The sequence below is a fragment of the Nerophis lumbriciformis genome, linkage group LG37, assembly GCF_033978685.3.
Source record: "Nerophis lumbriciformis linkage group LG37, RoL_Nlum_v2.1, whole genome shotgun sequence".
NCBI classification, from domain to species: Eukaryota; Metazoa; Chordata; class Actinopteri; order Syngnathiformes; family Syngnathidae; genus Nerophis; species Nerophis lumbriciformis.
The window spans coordinates 24,912,764-24,936,652 of NC_084584.2; the positions used below are offsets into that span (position 1 = coordinate 24,912,764).

The following is a 23,889-nucleotide window of genomic DNA, read 5'->3' on the forward strand; positions in this document are numbered from 1 at the left end:
CACCTGTGGTTTAACGCAAACCAACCTCAAGGCAAAAATAACACAAGTAGTCTTTGTGTTGTCCTCTGGTAACCTTTGCAGCAACGGAGCTGAACTTTTCTTGACCTCATCATGACCCCTCTGGGATGCGGCTGCCACACGCACGCGCATACTCGCTGGCCTCCGTGTAGGTGTGTGCGTGCGTGCGCGCGCACCGCCCAACGCTCTTCCACCAGCGTCACCGTGTTGTGATGCCGGGGGAGGGAGGGCAGTCTGCGGGCCCAAGTGAGTGCGTGTGTGAGGGGTGGGGGGAGCCAGACAAGACACCCGGGGGCCTAGCATCGATTCATGCGAGGAAGCCACGCCGCTAAACGTCAGTAATCTGCATTTATTTCCACTAAATGTACTTAGACGAAATGTGAGAAGCTAATTTTAAGTATAGCTGTTTTGCGCCATCACTGCCTTTTCAGACACCCACGCTAGTTTGCTAAGCTAACATCATAGCTTGTTTTGCCAGTTTGGAAGCATAAATATTCAGCTTGTGACAATTATTCTCACAAAGGCACGGCGTGGGTTCATATTTGCCTAAAAAGATAGAGTTACAGAAAATACTTTTAATTAGTGTGGCGATAGTCAAAGACGCTAGCTTGCTAGCTTTGAGCTAAGGGTAGCCTAAATTGGACGAGGTTAGGCTCCACCTAAACACAGAATTATGTTTATTTTTATCATCGCGTTGAGCCGAAACAAACGTTTGGCGACTTTAAATGCGTGTGCGTTGGCTTAATGAAACCCTCCCTGTGTTGACATTTCAGAGCCGTTTTTGGTTGCCCTCAAAGCAGCTCCGGCCCGGGCCCGGGCCCCAGTCCGCGGTCTAGAGTTTGACAGCTGGGTGCAGACACGCAGGCCCCCCCCGGCGTGCAAAGGACAGGCCGCACCATGGGAGACAGCAGAGGTGAGAATGACCTAGGGCTGTGCGATATGGCCATTTATTAATATCTTGATATTTTTAGGCCATGTCACGATACACCAGACCTGGGCAAATTAAGGCCCGGGGGCCACATTCGGCCCGTTAAGCTTTTGAATTTGGCCCGCCGGACATTCCCAAATAATTTTTTTTGGATCTTCAAGCTGGAAAGTGTATTTGCCGTTATGATGTGTAGTGATGTTTCCTATTGACCGTAAATCTTCAACTATACTAAGTCTTTCAATGCTTGGAATCTAGATAGATAGATAGACAGATAGCTATCAATCAATCAATCAATGTTTATTTATATAGCCCTAAATCACAAGTGTCTCAAAGGGCTGCACAAGCCACAACGACATCCTCGGTACAGAGCCCACATAAGGGCAAGGAAAAACTCACCCCAGTGGGACGTCGATGTGAATGACTATGAGAAACCTTAGAGAGGACCGCATATGTGGGTAACCCCCCCCCCCCCCCCCTCTAGGGAGACCGAATGCAATGGATGTCGAGTGGGTCTAACATAATATTGTGAGAGTACAGTCCATAGTGGATCCAGCATAACAGTAAGAGTCCAGTCCACAGTGGGGTCAGCAGGAAACCATCCCGAGCGGAGACAGGTCAGCAGCGCAGAGATGTTCCCAACCGATACACAGGCGAGCGGTCCACCCCGGGTCCTGACCCCGGACAGCCAGCACCCCATCCACGGCCAGCGGACCTGAGTGTCTCCCCCTCCACAAGGGATAGGGGGGAGCAGAGGAGAAAAGAAAAGAAACGGCAGATCAACTGGTCTATAAAAAAGGGGGCTATTCAAAGGCTAGAGTATACAAATGAGTTTTAAGATGGGACTTAAATGTTTCTACTGAGGTAGCATCTCTAACTGTTACCGATAGTAAGATAGTAGATAGTACTTTATTGATTCCTTCAGGAGAGTTCCCTCAGGAAAATTAAAATTCCTACAGCAGTGTACAGAATTGAGATAGAATTTAAAAAGTAAAAATTATATAATGGGGGTATAAATGGAACCAATCTAGAAACATATTACAATAGAATAAAAATAAAAAGCAACAATGAGAATACAAATATAACAGTAAAATAAGAATATAACAAGAGAAACTAGGCAGTAGTGACCATGTTATGAAAAATGATTGCACTGTTATTGTTTTGCATCCCCTGTCATCCTAGTACCCCCCCCTCCATCTCAGAGAGGAGTTGTACAGTCTAATGGCGTGTGGGACAAAGAAGTTTTTTAGTCTATTAGTCCTGCACTTGGGATGAAGCAGTCTAGCACTGAACAGGCTCCTCTGGCTACTGACAACGGTATGCAGAGGGTGACTGGCATCATCCAGGATGCTCACAATTTCTTCCACAGTCCTCTTCTCTGCCACCGTCACCAGTGAGTCCAGTTTTATTCCGATCGTGGAATCGGCCCGCCTGATCAGTTTCTCCAGTCTGGAGCTGTCCTTCTTAGATGTACTGTCCCCCCAGCACACTACGATGTAGTACAGAACACTGGCAACCACAGACTGGTAGTACATCCACAAGAGTTTTTTACAGATGTTGAAGGAGTGCAGCCTCTTCAGGAAGTACAGCCTGCTCTGTCCTTTCCTGTACAAGTGGTCCGTGTTAACAGTCCAGTCCAGCTTATTGTCCACCCACACTCCGAGGTACTTGAATGAGTCCACGGTCTGCACCTCGACTCCCTCGATCACAATAGGTTGTGACCTTGGACACGATCTCCCAAAGTCAATGACCAGCTCCTTGGTCTTTGACGGATTTATACTGCATCATATACTAGTTACTTTCTAGTGCCCGGCCTGTCCCCATGGGGCCCGGCCGGGCACAGCCCGAAGACGCAACGTGGGTCCCCCCTCCAATGGGCTCACCACCCATATCAGGGGCCATAGAGGTCGGGTGCGATGTGAGCTGGGCGGCAGCCGAGGGCAGGGCACTTGGCGGTCCGATCCTCGGCTACAGAAGCTAGCTCTTGGGACGTGGAACGTCACCTCGCTGGGGGGGAAGGAGCCTGAGCTAGTGGGCGAGGTGGAGAAGTTCCGACTAGATATAGTCGGACTCACTTCGACGCACAGCAAGGGCTCTGGAACCAGTTCTCTCGAGAGGGGCTGGACTCTTTTCCACTCTGGCGTTGCCGGCAGTGAGAGGCGACGGGCTGGGGTGGCAATTCTTGTTTCCCCTCGGCTCAGAGCCTGTACGTTGGAGTTCAACCCGGTGGACGAGAGGGTAGCTTCCGTCCGCCTTCGGGTGGGGGAACGGGTCCTGACTGTGGTTTGCGCTTACGCGCCAAACCGCAGCTCAGAGTACCCACCCTTTTTGGATTCACTCGAGGGAGTACTTGAGAGTGCTCCCCCGGGTGATTCCCTCGTTTTACTGGGGGACTTCAATGCTCATGTTGGCAGCGACAGTGAAACCTGGAGAGGCGTGATTGGGAAGAATGGCTGCCCGGATCTGAACCCGAGCGGTGTTTTGTTATTGGACTTTTGTGCCCGTCACAGATTGTCCATAACGAACACCATGTTCAAACATAAGGGTGTCCATATGTGCACTTGGCACCAGGACACCCTAGGCCGGAGTTCCATGATCGACTTTGTAGTTGTGTCATCGGATCTGCGGCCTCATGTTTTGGACACTCGGGTGAAGAGAGGGGCGGAGCTTTCTACCGATCACCACCTGGTGGTGAGTTGGCTGCGATGGTGGGGGAGGATGCCGGACAGACCTGGCAGGCCCAAACGCATTGTGAGGGTCTGCTGGGAACGTCTGGCAGAGTCTCCTGTCAGAGAGAGTTTCAATTCCCACCTCCGGAAGAACTTTGAACATGTCACGAGGGAGGTGCTGGACATTGAGTCCGAATGGACCATGTTCCGCGCCTCTATTGTCGAGGCGGCTGATTGGAGCTGTGGCCGCAAGGTAGTTGGTGCTTGTCGTGGCGGTAATCCTAGAACCCGTTGGTGGACACCGGCGGTGAGGGATGCCGTCAAGCTGAAGAAGGAGTCCTATCGGGTTCTTTTGGCTCATAGGACTCCTGAGGCAGCGGACAGGTACCGACAGGCCAAGCGGTGTGCGGCTTCAGCGGTCGCAGAGGCAAAAACTCGGACATGGGAGGAGTTCGGTGAGGCCATGGAAAACGACTTCCGGACGGCTTCGAAGCGATTCTGGACCACCATCCGCCGCCTCAGGAAGGGGAAGCAGTGCACTATCAACACCGTGTATGGCGAGGATGGTGTTCTGCTGACCTCGACTGCGGATGTTGTGGATCGGTGGAGAGAATACTTCGAAGACCTCCTCAATCCCACCAACACGTCTTCCTATGAGGAAGCAGTGCCTGGGGAGTCTGTGGTGGGCTCTCCTATTTCTGGGGCTGAGGTTGCTGAGGTAGTTAAAAAGCTCCTCAGTGGCAAGGCCCCGGGGGTAGATGAGATCCGCCCGGAGTTCCTTAAGGTTCTGGATGCTGTGGGGCTGTCTTGGTTGACAAGACTCTGCAGCATCGCGTGGACATCGGGGGCGGTACCAATGGATTGGCAGACCGGGGTGGTGGTTCCTCTCTTTAAGAAGGGGAACCGGAGGGTGTGTTCTAACTATCGTGGGATCACACTCCTCAGCCTTCCCGGTAAAGTCTATTCAGGTGTACTGGAGAGGAGGCTACGCCGGATAGTCGAACCTCGGATTCAGGAGGAACAGTGTGGTTTTCGTCCTGGTCGTGGAACTGTGGACCAGCTCTATACTCTCGGCAGGGTCCTTGAGGGTGCATGGGAGTTTGCCCAACCAGTCTACATGTGTTTTGTGGACTTGGAGAAAGCATTCGACCGTGTCCCTCGGGAAGTCCTGTGGGGAGTGCTCAGAGAGTATGGGGTATCGGACTGTCTGATTGTGGCAGTCCGCTCCCTGTATGATCAGTGCCAGAGCTTGGTCCGCATTGCCGGTAGTAAGTCGGACACGTTTCCAGTGAGGGTTGGACTCCGCCAAGGCTGCCCTTTGTCACCGATTCTGTTCATAACCTTTATGGACAGAATTTCTAGGCGCAGTCAAGGCGTTGAGGGGATCTGGTTTGGTGGCTGCAGGATTAGGTCTCTGCTTTTTGCAGATGATGTGGTCCTGATGGCTTCATCTGGCCAGGATCTTCAGCTCTCACTGGATCGGTTCGCAGCTGAGTGTGAAGCGACTGGGATGAGAATCAGCACCTCCAAGTCCGAGTCCATGGTTCTCGCCCGGAAAAGGGTGGAGTGCCATCTCCGGGTTGGGGAGGAGATCTTGCCCCAAGTGGAGGAGTTCAAGTACCTCGGAGTCTTGTTCACGAGTGAGGGAAGAGTGAATCGTGAGATCGACAGGCGGATCGGTGCGGCGTATTCAGTAATGCGGACGCTGTATCGGTCCGTTGTGGTGAAGAAGGAGCTGAGCCGGAAGGCAAAGCTCTCAATTTACCGGTCGATCTACGTTCCCATCCTCACCTATGGTCATGAGCTTTGGGTTATGACCGAAAGGACAAGATCACGGGTACAAGCGGCCGAAATGAGTTTCCTCCGCCGGGTGGCGGGGCTCTCCCTTAGAGATAGGGTGAGAAGCTCTGTCATCCGGGAGGAACTCAAAGTAAAGCCGCTGCTCCTCCACATCGAGAGGAGCCAGATGAGGTGGTTCGGGCATCTGGTCAGGATGCCACCCGAACACCTCCCTAGGGAGGTGTTTAGGGCACGTCCGACCGGTAGGAGGCCGCGAGGAAGACCCAGGACACGTTGAGAAGACTATGTCTCCCGGCTGGCCTGGGAACGCCTCGGGGTCCCACAGGAAGAGCTGGACGAAGTGGCTGGGGAGAGGGAAGTCTGGGCTTCCCTGCTTAAGCTGCTGCCCCCGCGACCCGACCTCGGATAAGCGGAAGAAGATGGATGGATGGATGGATGGATACTAGTTACTATGCTCATCTAATTAGTTACTATGGTCATCTATTTAGTTACTATGGTCATCTAATTAGTTACTCTGGTAATTAAGTCACAGCAGCTCAGACGAGGCACCAAGCAGTGTGGGTGGGGAGCGTTTCCACAGAGTCTGAAATGTGGGTGTCAGGGACAGACTTGGAAGGAGATTTTTACAACAAACTTCTACAGCTTAGTTATATATAATATCACATATATCAGATTGTAGGTGTTGTTTTTTACGCTAGGCGTTCATATTTTTTCTGTGATTGTTGCATTTTTGTTGATTGTAAAATATGTGGATGGAGAGGGGGTGTGACGTTCATATGTTGTCAATATTCAGTGTTTTATCATTTATAGTTAATATTGTAACATTCTTTATTTTCATGTACATTCTGGGTGTCTCATTCTGTAAATAAATGTGAAATTCCATTCCGTATTTAAAGGCGGTCTGTTATTGCGTTTTTAGCTTTCAATCAGACATTATTGTGAGGTTTTGTGTTAGTGTTCCTAAAAATGATATCGGCCCCCAGACACATTTTTTTTCTGTAAATTTGGCCCCGGAGTCAAAATAATTGCCCAGGCCTGCGATACACGATATATATCTCGATATTTTGCCTTAGCCTTGAATGAACACTTGATGCATATAATCACAGCAGTATGGTGATTCTTTGTGTCTACATTAAAACATTCATGTTCATACTGCATTAAATATGCTAATTTTAAACATTCATGCGGAGAGGGAAATCACAACAAAGTCAATTTACCAAAACTGCATTTATTAAACAGTTATTAAGCAGTGGCACAGACATTCATGTCATTTCCAAAACATAAAGTACAAGATTGTCAGAGACATTTTAAAACAAGCTACAAGTGCACTTTTTGTGCAGAACGCCACTACAATAGTTACAAACAAATAAAGTGCACTTTTGTGAATGATGTCACACAAGATATTTCAATAACTGTCAAATAAAAATGAGCTGCATAATAGGTTCCTGCGGACGTTATCTCCCTCTGTTGTTGACTTTTTTTTTCATACGGTGTTGATCTGGAAATAGTTGCTTCGGCATTTTGTTGGTGTGGCACCTGCCGGAGATGTTGACATGCGGAGTTTCAAGCACTCCTCATTCTCTAGCGGGTGACTTTTCAAATGATGCTACATTAGCAGTGCTGCTACTTTTTGTAGCAACGCTTTTGCCGCATAAATGTTGAACATATTCCCGCTTGAAGCCAAACCACTGCCGGACGATGGATCCCGTGCTGTTTTTCTTGGTAATTAATTCTTCCTCCATTTGTTACTAGATTCGCACCTTCTCTCTCTCGTATTACCACCCGCACCTCACCGTTAGCGTCATAGCTAACGTTACCATGTCGCTACCTCTCTGCTCTGCGGGAGCGTGTGACGTTGCACACGTGACGCGTGTGAGAAAGTGCGCTCGTTTAAATCTGTGTGAGGAGAGACAAGAAAGAGTGGGAAACGCATGCAGTGTAATGCCCGCAGCTAAAAGCAACTGCTTGAGAATGTATACTCGAATATCACGATATAGTTGAGTTGAGTTTGAGTTTATTTTGAACAAGCAAGCATACAACATGATACATCATAATTTCCAATTTCTCTTTTCAACATGTTTGAAAAGGAGTAGGAAGAAGCAGAGCTTATTTAATCCTACCCCTTTTCTTTTACATAACAGTTGCTAAAACTTTTTGTTCACTTCCTGTTCACAATTTATTCACAATTTCCTCCATAAGTAATCACAATAAAAATAAATAAATAAATAATAGTAATAATTTAATAATAATAATTGGTGAAGTAAGTCATATTTCATATAATGAGATAAGTAAGATTACTTTGAGAATGAATGAATGAATGGATGGATGAAATAAATTGAGAATGTTTGTCATGGTTCTTGTTCTTTGTACTTTGTAAACACTTAAAGTTTAATGAGTTTCTTGAAGTGGATCATATTAGTACCTTGTTTGATTGCTTTGCTTATACCATTCCATAATTTAATTCCACATACTGATATACTGAAGGTCTTAAGTGTTGTTCGTGGGTACAAATGTTTTAAATTACATTTTTCTCTAAGATTATATTTCTCCTCTTTTTTTGAGAAGAATTGTTGTATGTTCTTGGGTAGCAGGTTATAGTTTGCTTTGAGTATAATTTTAGCTGTTTGCAAATTCACTATGTCATGGAATTTCAGTATTTTCGATTCAACAAATAAAGGGTTTGTATGTTCTCTATATCCAACATTATGTATTATTGTAACTGATCTTTTTTGTAACACCGTTAGTGAATGAAGTGTACTTTTGTAGTTATTTTCTCATATTTCTACACAGTAACTCAGATATGGTAACACTAGGGAGCAGTAGAGAATATGAAGTGATTTTTTGTCTAGAACATGTTTTGCTTTATTCATTATTGATGTGTCATTTTCTATATTGCACAGAGACAAACGCGCGATGTATCGCCTAGCCCTAATTTAAATGTATACAAATGGTTGTTTTGTGCATTTTCACCATGCGTGTAATATTCTGTCAGATACTGTATATGATTATACAACAGTGGTTCTTAACCTGGGTTCGATCGAACCCTAGGGGTTCGGTGAGTCGGCTTCAGGGGTTGAAACTTCTCCCTATCGGCGTATTATGGATACCCTCAAACAATGTTCCCTCTAATTTTCCATATGCGTGAGCAAATGCAAAAACTCCTTGAGCATTCAGTGGAGCACATGTGAGCACACCTGTCCCAAACCTGACTAAATAACAAATTAAATGTTTTATTATTATAATCAAATGACAGCTGTCATTTCCATGAGATTATTTTCTAATATAAGTGTTTTGGCCCACTTACAATGACAATAACAAAACATATTGTTTTTTTATGAGCTGTGTACTAGTATTGTATGTCTAGGTGGAACATTAAGAAAAGGAACAGACTTTGCTGTGAAAATAAATACATTATTTTATTTGATCATTTGTCATTTAAAATGACAGGAGAGTGGCACTTGCCAAGGTGAAGCCACGCATATCTGAACTGGTCTCTCAAAGGCAACAGCCGAAGTTACAGTGAGTTGCAGGTGTGTAATTTGTTGTGAGTTCATGCACTGTGTTGGTTTTGTTCTTTGAACAAGGTGATGTTCATGCACGGTTCATTTTTTGCACCAGTAAAAAAACATATAACATTGCCTTGAATTAAAAAAAAAAATTAAAAATGTATTTTTCACTAAAGAAGGGTTCGGTGAATACGCATATGAAACTGGTGGGGTTTGGTACCTCCAACAAGGTTAAGAACCACTGTTATACAACTTGGTGATATCCCGCTTTGTCATTTGCCACCAGATTCACAGAGTCCGGACAGTTCATCTGTGTCGTCCCCCGCGTCGGGCCAGCGCTCGCCTCAGCTGGTTCCATCAGGAGCAGCCTCCATGACCTCCCTGCCTCCCATCACCAGCGCTGGCGTCAATAGCCCCATCAGTAGCATCGGCTCCCCCTTTTCGGTCATCAGCTCCTCGCTGGGCTCCCCTTGCCTGCCCGGCACGCCGTCCGTCGGCTATGGGCCCATTAGCAGCCCGCAAGTAAGTGAGCTGCTGTTATTTCAGTCCACTGTCGAGATGTTTTGTTCAAAGATTGGCCTCAGATGTTTATTGACTTGCAAAGGGTCCAGTTGTCATCCTCTACCGTTTTTTTTGTTCAGATAAATTCAACGGTGTCCATGTCAGGACTTCATGCGGTGAGCAGTTCTGATGACGTCAAACCTCCGCTGGGCTTGAAGCAGCTGTCGTCGCAAAGCCCGGGACCGATGCTGTCCCAAAAACGCCTTTGCGCCATCTGTGGAGACCGATCCTCTGGTGACTACGCCTCATCTTTGTCCTCCTCACTGTCAGGGCGACATCACTGATACCTTTAAAAACCCCATATATCCACGTTAGGCTTGACTTTGTAACATGATGCGGATGTTCGGATTCTTCTCCATGTTCTGTCAAAGTGAAAACATGACATCTTTAAGTTAAAACTAGAATTTTGTGTCAAAATCAGATTTGTTAATTACCTATACACCTTTTGGGTAAGATCCTTTTTTGTGACCAGTACGCGAGGTATGCTTAGTGAAGTTTGCTGTGGAAGAACTAGGGATGGGTCTTGAATTCGGTACTTTCATAGGCACTGACCAAATTCCGTCGGGTATCAATTCACATAGAATCAAACAGTGCCATATTTCGATACATTTGTTGCACATGACGCCACGTCCGGTTGCAGACTAAACAGGCGGACAACCACTAAGGGTGGACTCAGCCAAACTCCTCAGCAATTTTGCAATTTTCAACACCAACAAAGCAAATATGCTTGCTATAAAACGCTTGAAGGTAAAGTAAGGCTCCAGTCTTCCACTCCTCCATCCATTTTCTACTGCTTGTCCTGTCTTCAAATCTTCCAAAATGCTCTAGCTTGAAGCTAATTTACATTGGATTTGCGATAGAAATGCTACTATTAGCATTAGCGATTTTACATGGGGGCAGCACGGTGAAACAGGGGTTAGTGCATGCGCCTCACAATACGAAGGTCCTGGGTTTGATCCCCGGGCTCAGGGTCTTTCTGTGTGGAGTTTGCATGTTCCTCCCTGTGACTGCGTGGGTTCTCCGGGGCTTCCTTGCACCTTCAAAGACATGCACCTGGGTATAGGTTGATTGGCAACACTAAATTGGCCCTAGTGTGTGAATGTGAGTGGGAATGTTGTCTATCTGCGTTGGCCCTACGATGAGGTGGAGACATGTCCAGGATGTACCCCACCTTCCGCCTGAATGCAGCTGAGATAGGCTCCAGCACCCCCCATGACCCCGAAAGAGACAAGCGGTAGGAAATGGATGGATGGATGGATTTTACATGGAGATTTCAACACCTCCAAATTTGGTATTTAAAACCACAACTAAGATGAATGTTACAACCAAACAGCTGGTGTGAAATAAGCACAATACTTAAAGTACAAACACTTTGTAGGACGCAACATAACACATTCAGCTTCCTGGAAAAAGCTATTTCCTTGATAGACAACATACCGTAGATAGCCCATACAGTACTGTCATCACATGTCTTTTGAAAGTGCAACTGCATTGCAAATAGGACTGAAATGTAATCAGAAAACACAATGTATTATCAAACAATGAACATTTATTAACACACACTAAAGTACTGAAAATTGATACCGTTAAGTACCAGTATCAATTTATCAGTTCAAAGGATGAACTAGAACAGGACTTGCATGGGTGACCCACCAGGGCCGTCGCTGGTTGAACTAGGGCTATAAGCAGAATTTTTCCCACTTTTTTATTTATGTGAAACTATCTTCCTACTTTTTTCAATCAAATTGAAATTGAAACTGATGCATATTTTGTACAAAAACAAATTAGTTAAAAAATAAATTTTACATATTTAAAACATAAAACTGCAAATCTGTCTAAAAAAAATAATCTTAGAACAGGAATGGAACCTAGTAAGAACACTGTGTGCCACGGGGGACTGTGATAATGTCCAGGGAAAGTTGCAATTATATTCTTATCAGTGACGGAGCCGGAAGGGGCTAGTAATATATGTTTGCGGGAAAAAATTATTTTGAAGCGCCTATTCGTTCTTTCATTGACATGCGCTTCTTCACAAATTGAGAGTCCCTATGCTAAGCGTGCATTCTGCAAATAGTGAGGGGTGGCCCTGTGAGTGACACAAAAGGACAAAAAGTTCTCGCAGAAGCAACCCAACCTTTTAGAAAGTCTTCCCAAAAGAGTAGAAGGTGTTAGCCATTTTTACTTCTTGTAGGTGGAGTGATCACATGGCCTAATACTTTGGATAGAGCGCAACATAACTTGAAGATTTGCAGCTTGTATCTAAATAACTACTCGTCAGTGGATATACTAGGTTTTCATGACATTAAACATTGCTGGCAGACATGTTTAGTGTGTCCGTTTGCATGTTGTTCCACCAGGAAAGCACTACGGTGTTCACAGCTGCGAGGGCTGCAAAGGTTTCTTCAAGCGGACGGTGCGTAAAGACCTGACCTACACATGCCGGGACAATAAAGACTGCATGGTGGATAAGAGGCAGAGGAACCGCTGCCAGTACTGCCGCTACCAGAAGTGCCTGGCCATGGGCATGAAGAGAGAAGGTAAGCAAAGCACAGGAAGGTGTTTGCATCCATCAAAGCGTCTCTCTTCAGACTTAGTTGTCTCAGATGTTGTCTTGGTAGCCGTGGAGACGCTTTATGGTTTCTCCATTTGAGCAGAGTTGATTGTTACCAGCGTTTTGGATTAAAACTCCTAAACTAAAGAAGTGTAGCAGCTCTCCACTCAAGAGCTTCGTTCTTCTATCCACGGCTTCACGGGCTACATTTTTGAGGTGCACATGTGCTGCAGCAATTGGCTTTGTTTTGGGATGAACTCGCCAATGGAGTTAGAATTTTTTAACCGACCCAAAGATGAATGTGAGCGGTGGTGAAGTCGGTGCTAATATTTCTGCTGCTGGGGCTTAAGCGAGTTGTGTTAGAGGGGGAGATGGGGGTGGCTAAGCTTTGCAAACACTAACCCCCTTTCCCCCTCTCCTCCTCCTCCCTTTGTTTCCTCTCATCCCCCTCTCCCCTTCTGCAGTGGCTAAGATGAACGGCAGATGTAAGGACAAGAGGGGGGAAACGGGTGTGTGCACGTGTGTGAATGAGCAAGCGAGTGAAGGGCAGCGATAGTGCGCTCCTTGTCCTATAGCCAGCAACGTGTTGCTTCCGGAATGTGTGAGCCTTTTGAGGAACATTGGCAGGGTTTACAGTTTAATTTCTTGACGTGTAGATACTGTACATTTATAAACTGCCAACATTTAGTTATGTTTGCGAGTTGTCCAGCGAGAATGGTGGAGGACTAGCAAGATCCGATTTTTAGTAGTTACTAGTGTTAAGACATCTTACAGTAACGTGCGCATCTGATTGTAGCATTTCTCTCCAACAAGGTCAATTTAATTTAAATGAAATGTTCTGTTTTATATAGAGTCTCAGATCACAACACAAGTAATTTAAGGATGCATTTCATATAGAACATGTTTATACACTGTTATTTTGTCAAACAAACCTTCCATTTGTTTTCTATACCGCTTGTCCTCGGTCACGGGTTGGCCGGAGCCTATCCCAGCTGACTTCAAGTGAGGGGTGGGGTACATCCTTGACTACTCGCCAGCCAATCACAGGATACATACATACAGACAAACAATCATTCACACCTACTGGACAATTATAGTGTCCAAATAGCCTGGGAGGAAGCCGGGGGACTCGGGAGAAAACCCACGCCCAGTCGCCCACACATGCAAACTCCGAAAAGACCCCTAAACGCAGATTCGAACTCTTGAGCTTCTGACATTGGGACAAAATTCTAACCACTAGGCAATTGTGCAGCTTAGCCGTATTTATCTTATTTAAATGCTGTCTCTCTGTATGCGCGTGCGGAAGAGCGATCGCATTTATGACAGTTTTTCTTTTTCATTTTGTGAATTTGTTTTTCTGTTGCGTTCTGCTATCAAAGTGTGTAAAAAGTAATGGCTACACTGCACGAGTGCATGTGTATATCTGGTATGAGCTTAATACCTCCCTAACCCTCACACACTGCACATGTGCACCCCAATGCAACTGTTGAGGAGCGATGACATTGCAGTCGGTTAAAATGCGCACATGCATGTGTGCGTGTGTTTGTGCCTCCCGTTCCCCTAAAGCTGTAAACCTCAGGGAAACAATGTTTTTTTCTAGCAAGCTGTATCATTACATGTGCGCTGATATACTGGTAATTGTCAATTATGCCTGTGTTACATATGACCCCTTTCTGTGCTTTTGCATGTTTCTGGAAAAATCAGTTTAGCCTCTTTTCTTGTTTGCCTTTTCCCCCGCTGATTTTTACCAACTTCATGTCGTTCCTGCTTTTTGCCGCTCTTGTTCCTGCCCTGTTCTTCCTCTACTGAATCCCATCACCCACATTCCTTCTCTCCCATTGTTTCATTTCTTCCCGTCGGCTATGTTCTGTGGTTGTTCACCATTAATTTCCCACCCCTCCTACCTCCCAGCTGTTCAAGAGGAGCGTCAGAGGAACCGGGAGCGCGAAGGCGAGGTAGAGTCCACCAGCGGCGTCAACGAGGAGATGCCAGTGGAAAAGATATTGGGGGCTGAGGTGGCTGTGGAGCAGAAAACGGAGCTTCACGCCGACGGAAGCTCTGGAGGGAGCTCTGTGAGTAGCCGCACATTGAGTTGCCCTTGTGCTAACAGAAGAAATTAAGTTTCTTGTTGAGTTGATTAACATATGTGTGTATGTGATTATAAGATATCTTCCTCACCATGCTTCCTTAGCCCAACGATCCTGTCACAAACATCTGTCAGGCTGCAGACAAGCAGCTCTTCACGCTGGTGGAGTGGGCCAAGAGGATCCCGCACTTCTCCGAACTGCCCCTCGATGACCAGGTTATCTTGCTCCGTGCAGGTGTGTTTTATTCCTGAACTTTATTGTAACTTTAAAGGGGAACCGCACTTTTTTGGGACTTTCGCCCATCGTTCCCAGTCATTATGAGAGACAAGAAGACAAAATATACATATATTTTCGCTTTCAAACGTATACAAATCGACTTGTTCTAGGTGACCAACAATACAGCTAATTGGAGCAATCAGTTCTACCTCTAAATCACTTTAAAAATGCATTCAAAAACTGTAAATACTTCATTTACGTTCCGTAACCGTATAACCAAGCGGTATTGACGTTGTTGTAAGAGCGAACACTGAGGAACACGGTATTAGCCGTAAAAGCTAACTACGGCAAGAGATAAGCTAGCTTCTACAACGACACGAAACGCCTTTGCATTAGTAATGAACAACACAATGTGATACAACACCAATTTGTTATTGACTGAAAAACATGAACAATCATATTACAGTATCCGTAAAGTATTAGCCCACATTTCATGTTTTGTTTGTACACAGCTGTGCTAGCCAAACAGCGTTGTACTAACACGCATGGCGTGCTGCGTGTATCATGATGGATATTAAAATGGCTCACTCGACAGTTGTTTGTTTGGTCCAGCTGGCCGTGGACGTTTCCTGTCGATTTTGGGTAAGCAATCCATTTATGTCAATACAGCTTTGCTCCAAGTTCCATATTTATAGCCTTAACATTCCTTCCATAAACAGCGGTATATTTAGCTTCAAAAGTATAAAATTGTACACTCGTGTTTGATTTCGGAAGTAGGAACAAACATGTTGGCAGAAATCAGACGTGCAATGAATGCGTGGTATAAATCAGTCCCAGAAACGGTTAAAGTGATCAAAATACGGTAAATATTGACCATATTACATATTGTTATGAACTTGTCTGTTACTACATTATATATATACTTGCACTGTGTATATAAAAGGTTTTTAAAGTTGTTTCAGAGGCTTTGAAGGCTACAACAGTGACTCCTATTAGCCGCATCTTTCAAGCGTTTTTTTATCATCTTTAAAAAAGAAAAGAAAAGCCGTGTGTGTTCTTGTCGGTCATAATGATTGTGAGTGATAGGCAAAATTCCCCCAAAAAAGTGCAGTTCCCCTTTAAGGTCTCCTCAGAGGTCATATTTCCACAAAGCAGTCCAGTTCAGTTAAAGGTAAATCCTAATATGCTGTGTGTGTAGACTGGATGTTATTAGTCATTACTATCATCATTACAGGATTTTCTTATTACGTTGTCTCTTTTTGCTGTGATTTTCTTTGTAATTTAAATTTTATAATGTTTTTATTTTAGTTCTAAAATATCTATAAACAAACCACAGCCCGCAATGGCTCCCGGTTCGCAGACCCCTGGTTTTTGTATTTTACTGGGAAAGAGAGGTGTTACTAAGGATGTATTCAGAGTACCAGTATTTTTTGGGACTGGTTCCTAATCGGGTCAATCCAGGAGGACCGTTAAGATTCTGGCCAAATAATACAGATTTCTGCATTTTTTATTTTTATCGAGCTGACCATCGTATTTATGACAAGTGGGCACTGTCACATTCACTTTTGGTGTCGGTACAACGCATAAGAAAAGACATGGGTAGGATCTGATAATCAATTCGGAATAATCACAAGTAAAGAAGCAACACAGCACAAAAGTTTATAATGCAACAATATTTCCTCCTCAAAAGTCGAGTCACGAGCAACGCTACGGCCCTTCATCAACTGTCCTCTTAGCGATCCATTAATCTACAGGACAATATTAATCCACTCAAAAAGTAAAAAATTTAATAATACATTAGTCCATAACCAGCTGACAGTTTTTGAGTAGCCGTAGGACGTGACTCCAGTGCGCCACGTTTGCGTGGCATCAAAACACAAATGCACATTAATTGTATTGATTTATATTAGATTTTTTTATATGATATATCATGTAAAAGTTCTGTGCTCTGCACATATATGGCATACATACATATTATTTCGAGCTGAGTGTAATTGAAACGAATAGAAACACAGTGATGGATCGTTGTGGTCTTTACAAGATGATGACATAACTACATTGCACCTTGCACTACAAACATAATTGACTTGTTTAAGACATAAAAAGCAGGTGTTGATAAAATAATTTGAGATGTTACACGATGTTGGTGATGAACAACCTCTTGGGCGAGTAAAAATGCATTTGTTCACGGCTTATTTACATGAATTACATATAGTACCGATGAATACCGGTATCAATAGGCAATATCGATATTGGTATCGTTATCGATAAAATCCTTACGATATACATCCCTAGCCATGACTCATGCGGGTCAAAGAAAGGCTGGGCTGCACGTTTGTGGCTGTGTTCTGTTCGCACATTTCTTGCTGGTGGTATTGCAATATAGAGGTGTCCTGAATATATGGATCTCTGCTACCGCCTTGAAAACTTTGCCTGTCATCAATGCTTGGAGATGGCCAAAGAGCTGGTTGGCCAGTAACCAAAGGGTTCCGGGTGCTTTTTCACTTTTAATACGTACTGTGTGGAAATTTGGTATGCGTCTATAGCCGAATTGAAGTCAAGGCTTGTCAACCAAAAGACAGAACCCAAATACATTTACTGTTACACCGCTAGTATCCAGAGGAGTCTGACAAAGTTTTCAATCATTATGTCTTCTCATTCTCTGGCAGAGCAGTAGCGTACGACGTGTGTTAGGTGTCACCTGTAGCATGCCATGCATGCATGTGGCAGTCTAAGATCATTTAATGTGGCCTGCCATAAATACATGAATGTGTGACAATACAGATGTTACTTTGGTAAAAATCAAACTGCACTGCTTAGCGCAAACAAGTTTAAAACAACTCCGCCTACCATTGATTGAACTTAATTGTTTTTTACTCACACAATATCAAGTCCCTGTGAAAAAAAAAAGAAGGAATACAAGATCAGTGATTTGTAAAAGATTCAAATGAATACGTGCGGTTGACAGGTTGGAACGAGCTCCTGATTGCGTCCTTCTCCCATCGCTCCATCTCCGTGAAGGATGGGATCTTACTGGCCACAGGCCTTCACGTGCACAGGAACAGTGCTCACAGCGCTGGAGTGGGAGCCATTTTTGACAGGTAGCACTCACGTTTGCACATCTACAAATCTGATCATACACATCCACATACACACTTAGGAATCTGTGATAGATATTCAAAAGAACATTAGTAGGCATTCCTACTTCAAATCGAATGGAGACGCCAATCAATGAAGTCCGCCAAGAATTCAGTAGGTAGATCCACTCATGAAAATCCATATCTTCATTGAAAGCAAACATGTACTTGTCTCTGATGACTTCACGCTTCATCTCACTTAGCTGTTGATTGTCTGGATCATCTGACTAGTTACAATATCTACTGCAGTGACGGTCTGCATCTGCTGCGTTTTTTTGGCTGTTGCTTTAGCGCTGCGTTGGGGGGGTGTGCATGCTGGGAGGCTGGTGACTATTACATACTGTATGGCCATAGACATGCATGAGCACACAGATGCAATAATAAGGCACCTTTTTGTGACTTGAAATAACACAGCAATGGTTGCCCAATGTTTACTAACCTTGTGTGTCAGACATTTTTGTTTAAAAAGACGGTCTGGTCTGACGCGTCCATCTGGATCAAGTGTTCACTGCCATGTTTTATTTTTTAGCGCTTTGAGTGAGGAATTAGTAGTTAATCCATTCATCACTGGCCTGAAATACACTGCAAATAACATTGCATATCCAATCACAATGTGTCACTTCACTGTTAGTTACACAGCAATTTTGTCACTGCGTTCAGTCATTTTGAAAACAAGCTCAATTGTCTCCCTCTTAAAAAATGTGAGGTATTGTACTGACAAAGTGTACCGGATAAACAGGTTAGCTCTGTTTAAAGCTAGTACAGCACACGTAATAATAATTAAAATCCCTATCCTGTAAACCAGGCATGTAAAAACTAATTCTACCAACAGAAATATTAAAGGATGCGGTAGGCACTTTGGTATATTTTGTGCATTAAAGATGCTTAAAACTATCTACTTTAGGTCAATATATGTTAACCTAATTGGAAAAAAATATCCACATCTTAGCTTAGTGTCAAAGGTGACAGAGCAAATTAGTGCAATATCTTATAATACTTTTTAGAATCTGCCAAGGGCCAATTAGACAGGATCTGCTAGCAGAAAATGACCCACGGACTGCACTTTAGACACCACTGCTGTAAACCTGTTTCAAATTGGCAAGAAATCCAAATAATTAAGTTTTCATTGTTCAACTTCACATGTATTGCAAGTGCAAATGTTCTTTGTGTGTAAATATAATTGTATTTTAAAATAATGTTTCCTACATAATAGTAGGGATGTAACGATATTTAAAATCTCACGGTACGATATCGTCCCGATGTTAGGGCCACAATACGATATTATTGTGGTATTGTCGTAACAAAAAAAAAGGCTTAAGATAAATGCCAAAGTGTGTAAAAAGAAGCGGCAGGATTGTTAAGGATAAACGCACTTACTGTAATTGAGCACGAAATGCTAAAATGCTCTAATCATATTAGAAACAAGTATTTTTAGGTGCAAAGAATTGTCCCGGAACATTAGGAGCCTAATTTACTCAAGGTTTGCGTGTACTAAAACATGTGCAAACTTAATGGCACACGCAAAGCTGATCTACTAAACATGTGCAAAGTGGATTGTGTTTAATAAGGAATAAGGCGTGCAATCCATTTTGCGTCTCTGTCTTCATTTATACGCAAAATATATGCTGATCATCAAAACGGCCACAATACTGGGAGGAGAAAATGCAAAAATATTATACAGCACGCGCAATTTAGTATTTTGAAAAGGACGCGCAAGCTGACACACTTCCACACATGGCTGTGTGAGAGGAGTGCTCGTGCTGCAAAGACACACAACGGACATAGCATTCTACGTGTACATTTAAATATATTTAAATGGTGAAAAATACAAATATTACACATAAAAAATACAAATATTAGACACATCTATTCAGCAACATCCTTTTATAATTTCATAGCTGCTAGATGACTCAAGGGGCTGATTATAACAGATTGATGTCTTTTGGTGTCATACTTTTTTTTTTAATGAAGTTTGTTTCTTTACATACAATATATATTGCTAACCAATATCCAATATGATAAAAACTTCTTGAAGTATGCATTGTTTGCGTCTTGAGCACATAAGTGGTAGATGCACTGCATTACTGCTTCTAAAATGCCCATACAAAGTGGTCTTCTGCTTTAAAAAAAAAAAAACCTAGCAAAATACCACAGGCAGGAGCATGACATGAATGTGCAAAAAATGAGTGTGCCCACGCCCAATATATTACACGTAAAATCCTTACTTAAATAAGGCAGTCTGCACCACTTTTAAATTGCACACGCAGTCTTAGTAGATTGCACACAACACGCCCAATTTTTATTTTTTTGCACACACTGTTTAGCATGAGGTATTTTGATCTTAGTAAATCAGGCCCTAAGAGTTTTAGTTAAGTTTCTTTAAACTGACAATGTAAACCTCCAGTTTATAACAAGTGTAAAACAAAAATGTTTAGTTTAGTGTCAACTTTTATGCTGCTTCTCAGAAGGTTACCTAACAATTTACATTTTTGGGATATTTTCCGGATGACTGTTCATCAAGTGGTCTATTACTCGTATTCCTCATTGTGGACCGGTGGTGTGCAGTGTTTTTTTGCATGTCCACGCTCTCACTTAGTTACACTAAAAGGATATACCGGTAACTGCTTTTCTGCTCATTCATCAAACCAACAACAAAGTCCAACAACATGTCTTCTCTTGTCACGTTTTAGTGTTCATCGTAAAACCAAAATGTGTCCGTACTTCTGATTTAAACTTTGCAGGACGTTCTTCGCTCCGCTTGCCGGCACTGCACAAGGGATCATAGGAGACATAGTTTACTTCTCAGAATAGCCCATTTAATAGCGCCGGAACAAAACTACATTGACGGGAGTACTCAAAGTTACCATTTCATATCGTCACATACCACAGCATTATTGCTAGCATTTTGAAACCATAATACCATGAGATTTACAATACCGTTGCATTCCTACTTAATAGTCATAGTTTAGTGAAACCCGAGTCTCTTTATAGTTTAGTTATTTTGTATAGATCTGGTGAAGAAGTTCACAAGGGTTTTTTTTGTTGTTGTTTTTTTAATTTTTTTATAACAAACAAGCCTCAAAAAGTAAACATTGAGCTTTCCGATAGTGAGCATCAAAAACAGTGTACTACTAGCCAATGTGACTGTGTAATACGCTGTAATAACACATTGTGATTGAATACACAGGGCGCACAATGCTGAGGTTGGGGCCATATTTGACAGGTAATCACGCCACTACACAAACATTTTTTTTTCTTAAATTTCCTCTGGAATCCACATTGAGAACGTAACACAAGTGTTAAGTTTTCTACAGGTTTTCAGAGGCCATCTTTAAAGTACGCTTGTAGTCATAAGTATGTGTGTGGCTTCTTTAGTTGCTTTGTGCTGCTAACAGTCACAAGGCGTCAATTGTGGAGTAATTATTTTTGAAAACTGTTGAACGTGTGCCAAGAACATGACTGAGTCCTAACCTTGTTCAGAACCGTTCCTTCGGTACAGCCTTTGGAGCTGTCAAATACAGTACATCTTTACATTAGTCAAAGACATGACTGTATCATGTGCTTCCGCTGAACTGCCACTGTGCGAACATTACTGGTTGCTAAGGATAGCTTGTATTAGTTATTTAGAGTATCACCTTAGAGTATCACCAAGGTAGGGATGCTGGTATTTGTTGTTTTCAGGGTGAGATGCTGCTAGCCGCTAACTGTGTATCTCCATACACGTTGTGGAGACGCTCCTCTAAATTAATAATTATCACCTCCATTGTGGAAATGAACTGCATTTTTTAGCATCTTAATTATCAGTTGTCACTGGAGGGTGAGGTTCAATATGGTACAGACCAATAGCAAGTAAGGTAGCTTGAAACAGCACAAGAAGTAAGTGCTTAGTAAACTTTAAGATGTCTTGATGGAAACACGTCGCAGCAGAAAGTAAGTAGGTATTAACAGGAAATTAGCAAGTAGATCAATAAGAGTCCAGAGGGAGTATAATATTACAGTAGCTTTTGTGTTTGTTGGTGCATCAGCACTGGAGTACATAAAGGTTGGGCGGATCAATCCATAAGTTGGTGGTGTAGATACCAAGTGAAGTACTAAAGGGTGTAACGATACACAAAAATTTCGGTTCGGTACGTACCTCGGTTTAGAGGTCACGGTTTGGTTCATTTTCGGTACAGTAAGAAAACAACAAAATATAAATGTTTTGGTTATTTATTTGCCAAATTTGTAAACAATGGCTTTATCCTTTTAACATTGGGAACACTATAATAATTCTGCCCCAAAATAGAATTAGCTCTGTGTGTGATGGATGTGAGCCACCACTAGGCTGATCAGTGCAACAGCAGGCAGTCATGAATGATAAGCATAACAATAACATACATATACACACAGGGTCCATTGCCAGGGTTAATGTGGTCAACATATATAAAATAAAAACTAAATAAGATAATGCTCAGAATGGTTTCTTAACAAAACCTTTCTACATATAAAGTGCTTTTTTTGATTGATTGAGACTTTTATTAGTAGATTGCACAGTACAGTACATATTCCGTACAATTGACCACTAAATGGTAAAGCCCAAACAAGTTTTTCAACTTGTTTAAGTCGGGGTCCACGTTAATCAACATTAAACTGCCTCAAGTTGTTGTTCAGATTAAATAAAATTACAAAACTTTTCTTCTACATATAAAAAGTGCAACATTAAACAGTTTCAAGTCAACTCAGACTCAGATTAACTTTTCTTTTCCCCCCCAGCCTTTAACCCTGGTGAATTTCACTCAATCTTCATGTTTTTTGACAGAAAAATCAGTGTATCCACATTGTCTGCAGAAAGAAGAAGTGGGTCAAAATCTAGTTTTTAATGCAATATGGTCCTAAATCTGCTGCTATAAAAACACCAACGGCATTTGTTATTGCTTTAGCCCTGCCTGACTCGCCGAGGAGAGGCTGCTTGAATGCGGTGTTTGCACAACGCTCGTCTTTTTTCTTCGTTGAAGCGATGTTCACTTGGGGGTGGTGACTCTTCAAATGGGTTAGCATGTTTGACGTGTTGCCAGAAGCATACCCTACCGCTGCTGAACAATGTCGACAAACCGCTTTCGCTTTGTTGTTGTAGCCCGGTCGCTGCTAGCATGCCGTGTGTTGCGCCTTGGTGTGCATTGTTTACACAACGTGCGGTACGCTACTTAATATGTCCGTGTGGAAACTCGTTCGGTACCCCTCAGAACCGAAACGAAACCCCCGTACCGAAGCGGTTCAATACAAATACACGTACCGTTACACCCTTAGTAGTACTGTATCAGTAAATGAGCGATACTAGAGGGATTAGATCTATATTGTTTTTTTCTCAAAATTGTTTTTGTTAATGTCTACAAATTGAAGGAAAAAGTCCCAGGACAAAGGAGGACGTCAAGGGCAAAAAAATTATTTAAATTAGTTGTAGATGGCAGTTTTTGCTTTTTTTTAGTTACTGTGTACTATTGACTTTGTTTTGCTCAAACAGTTGTATGTACGTAATAAAAGACAATAAGGAAATTGTTTAGATATTGTGTTATTACAATTTTAATAACACTCATCATAAATACATTGAAAATTTAACAGTTAAAGGGGTCATGTACAAAACCCAGTTTTTTTTTCTTTTAGCACCTGTTTTTGTGTATTTGGAATTTGTATCCCCAATTTTTTTATTCAAATCATGGAGGCGTTGAGGAGATACTTATAACACAATGTTGCCTTGTTTCAAATAAGCTGTTTTGAGATTTGCCCTGACATGTGATATTTCCCTAACCTTCCATGTAAGCGGATATCGTCATACACGGTGGAGGTTTTCCGGTAAACTTTAGTACGGAAGCATACCGCTAAAACCACAACATGGCTCATGGGGTCTGAGCCAGCAGGAAGGGGTTTTGGCATGGAGGTCTTTCGCATGTTAATAGTGCCGGTACTATATAATGGCTCATTTTCAAGAGACAGTCAAAAGGGTGCTTGAATAAACAATATGTGGACCAAAGCACCACCATTACAGATTATGTAGACCACAAAGTATTTTAAAATGTGGATTAAAATTCATGATATGACCCCTTTGATACATGTAATCGTATTGGTATTGGACAATCTCACTCATGGATGATCGGAATCGACAGCATAACACCCAGATCGGAACATCCCTACACAATCAGAATCAGAATAGTTTTTATTGCCATTGTTTGAGAACGGGTTCACAAACTAGGAATTTTACTTGGTACTCATCAAAGGGGTGCTCATCCAGATGTCCGATGTATCGTGCTTGTAACCATTCTGTGCAGTGCATGTGTGAATGCCCGAATGGGATTAAAAGCCTGAGAGCTGATTTTGAGCTAACCTCAAGTGGGTATTGAGCCAAATACTAGAAAAGACAAGTGAGGGTGATTTTATTTATGCAC

General features: G+C 43.0%; 1 protein-coding gene across 4 annotated transcripts in view; it reads left to right on the plus strand.

Moving 5' to 3' along the window:
- The first annotated feature begins 223 nt into the window (after nucleotides 1–223).
- rxrba (retinoid x receptor, beta a) overlaps nucleotides 224–23,889 on the plus strand; it is a 28,093-nt gene continuing 4,427 nt past the window's right edge. Inside the window, exons 1-10 of one of the 4 annotated variants that reach the window (XM_061930973.2) lie at nucleotides 224–352; nucleotides 792–931; nucleotides 9,205–9,440; nucleotides 9,560–9,713; nucleotides 11,837–12,016; nucleotides 12,495–12,515; nucleotides 13,942–14,102; nucleotides 14,222–14,351; nucleotides 17,302–17,434; nucleotides 20,658–20,693. In XM_061930973.2, the coding sequence (XP_061786957.1) occupies nucleotides 916–931; nucleotides 9,205–9,440; nucleotides 9,560–9,713; nucleotides 11,837–12,016; nucleotides 12,495–12,515; nucleotides 13,942–14,102; nucleotides 14,222–14,351; nucleotides 17,302–17,434; nucleotides 20,658–20,693 (1,067 nt within the window). In that variant the 5' untranslated portion in view covers nucleotides 224–352; nucleotides 792–915. The remainder of the gene's footprint in view (nucleotides 353–791; nucleotides 932–9,204; nucleotides 9,441–9,559; nucleotides 9,714–11,836; nucleotides 12,017–12,494; nucleotides 12,516–13,941; nucleotides 14,103–14,221; nucleotides 14,352–17,301; nucleotides 17,435–20,657; nucleotides 20,694–23,889) is intronic. The other 3 variants (XM_061930975.2, XM_061930974.2, XM_061930976.2) reach the window with 3 other exon arrangements.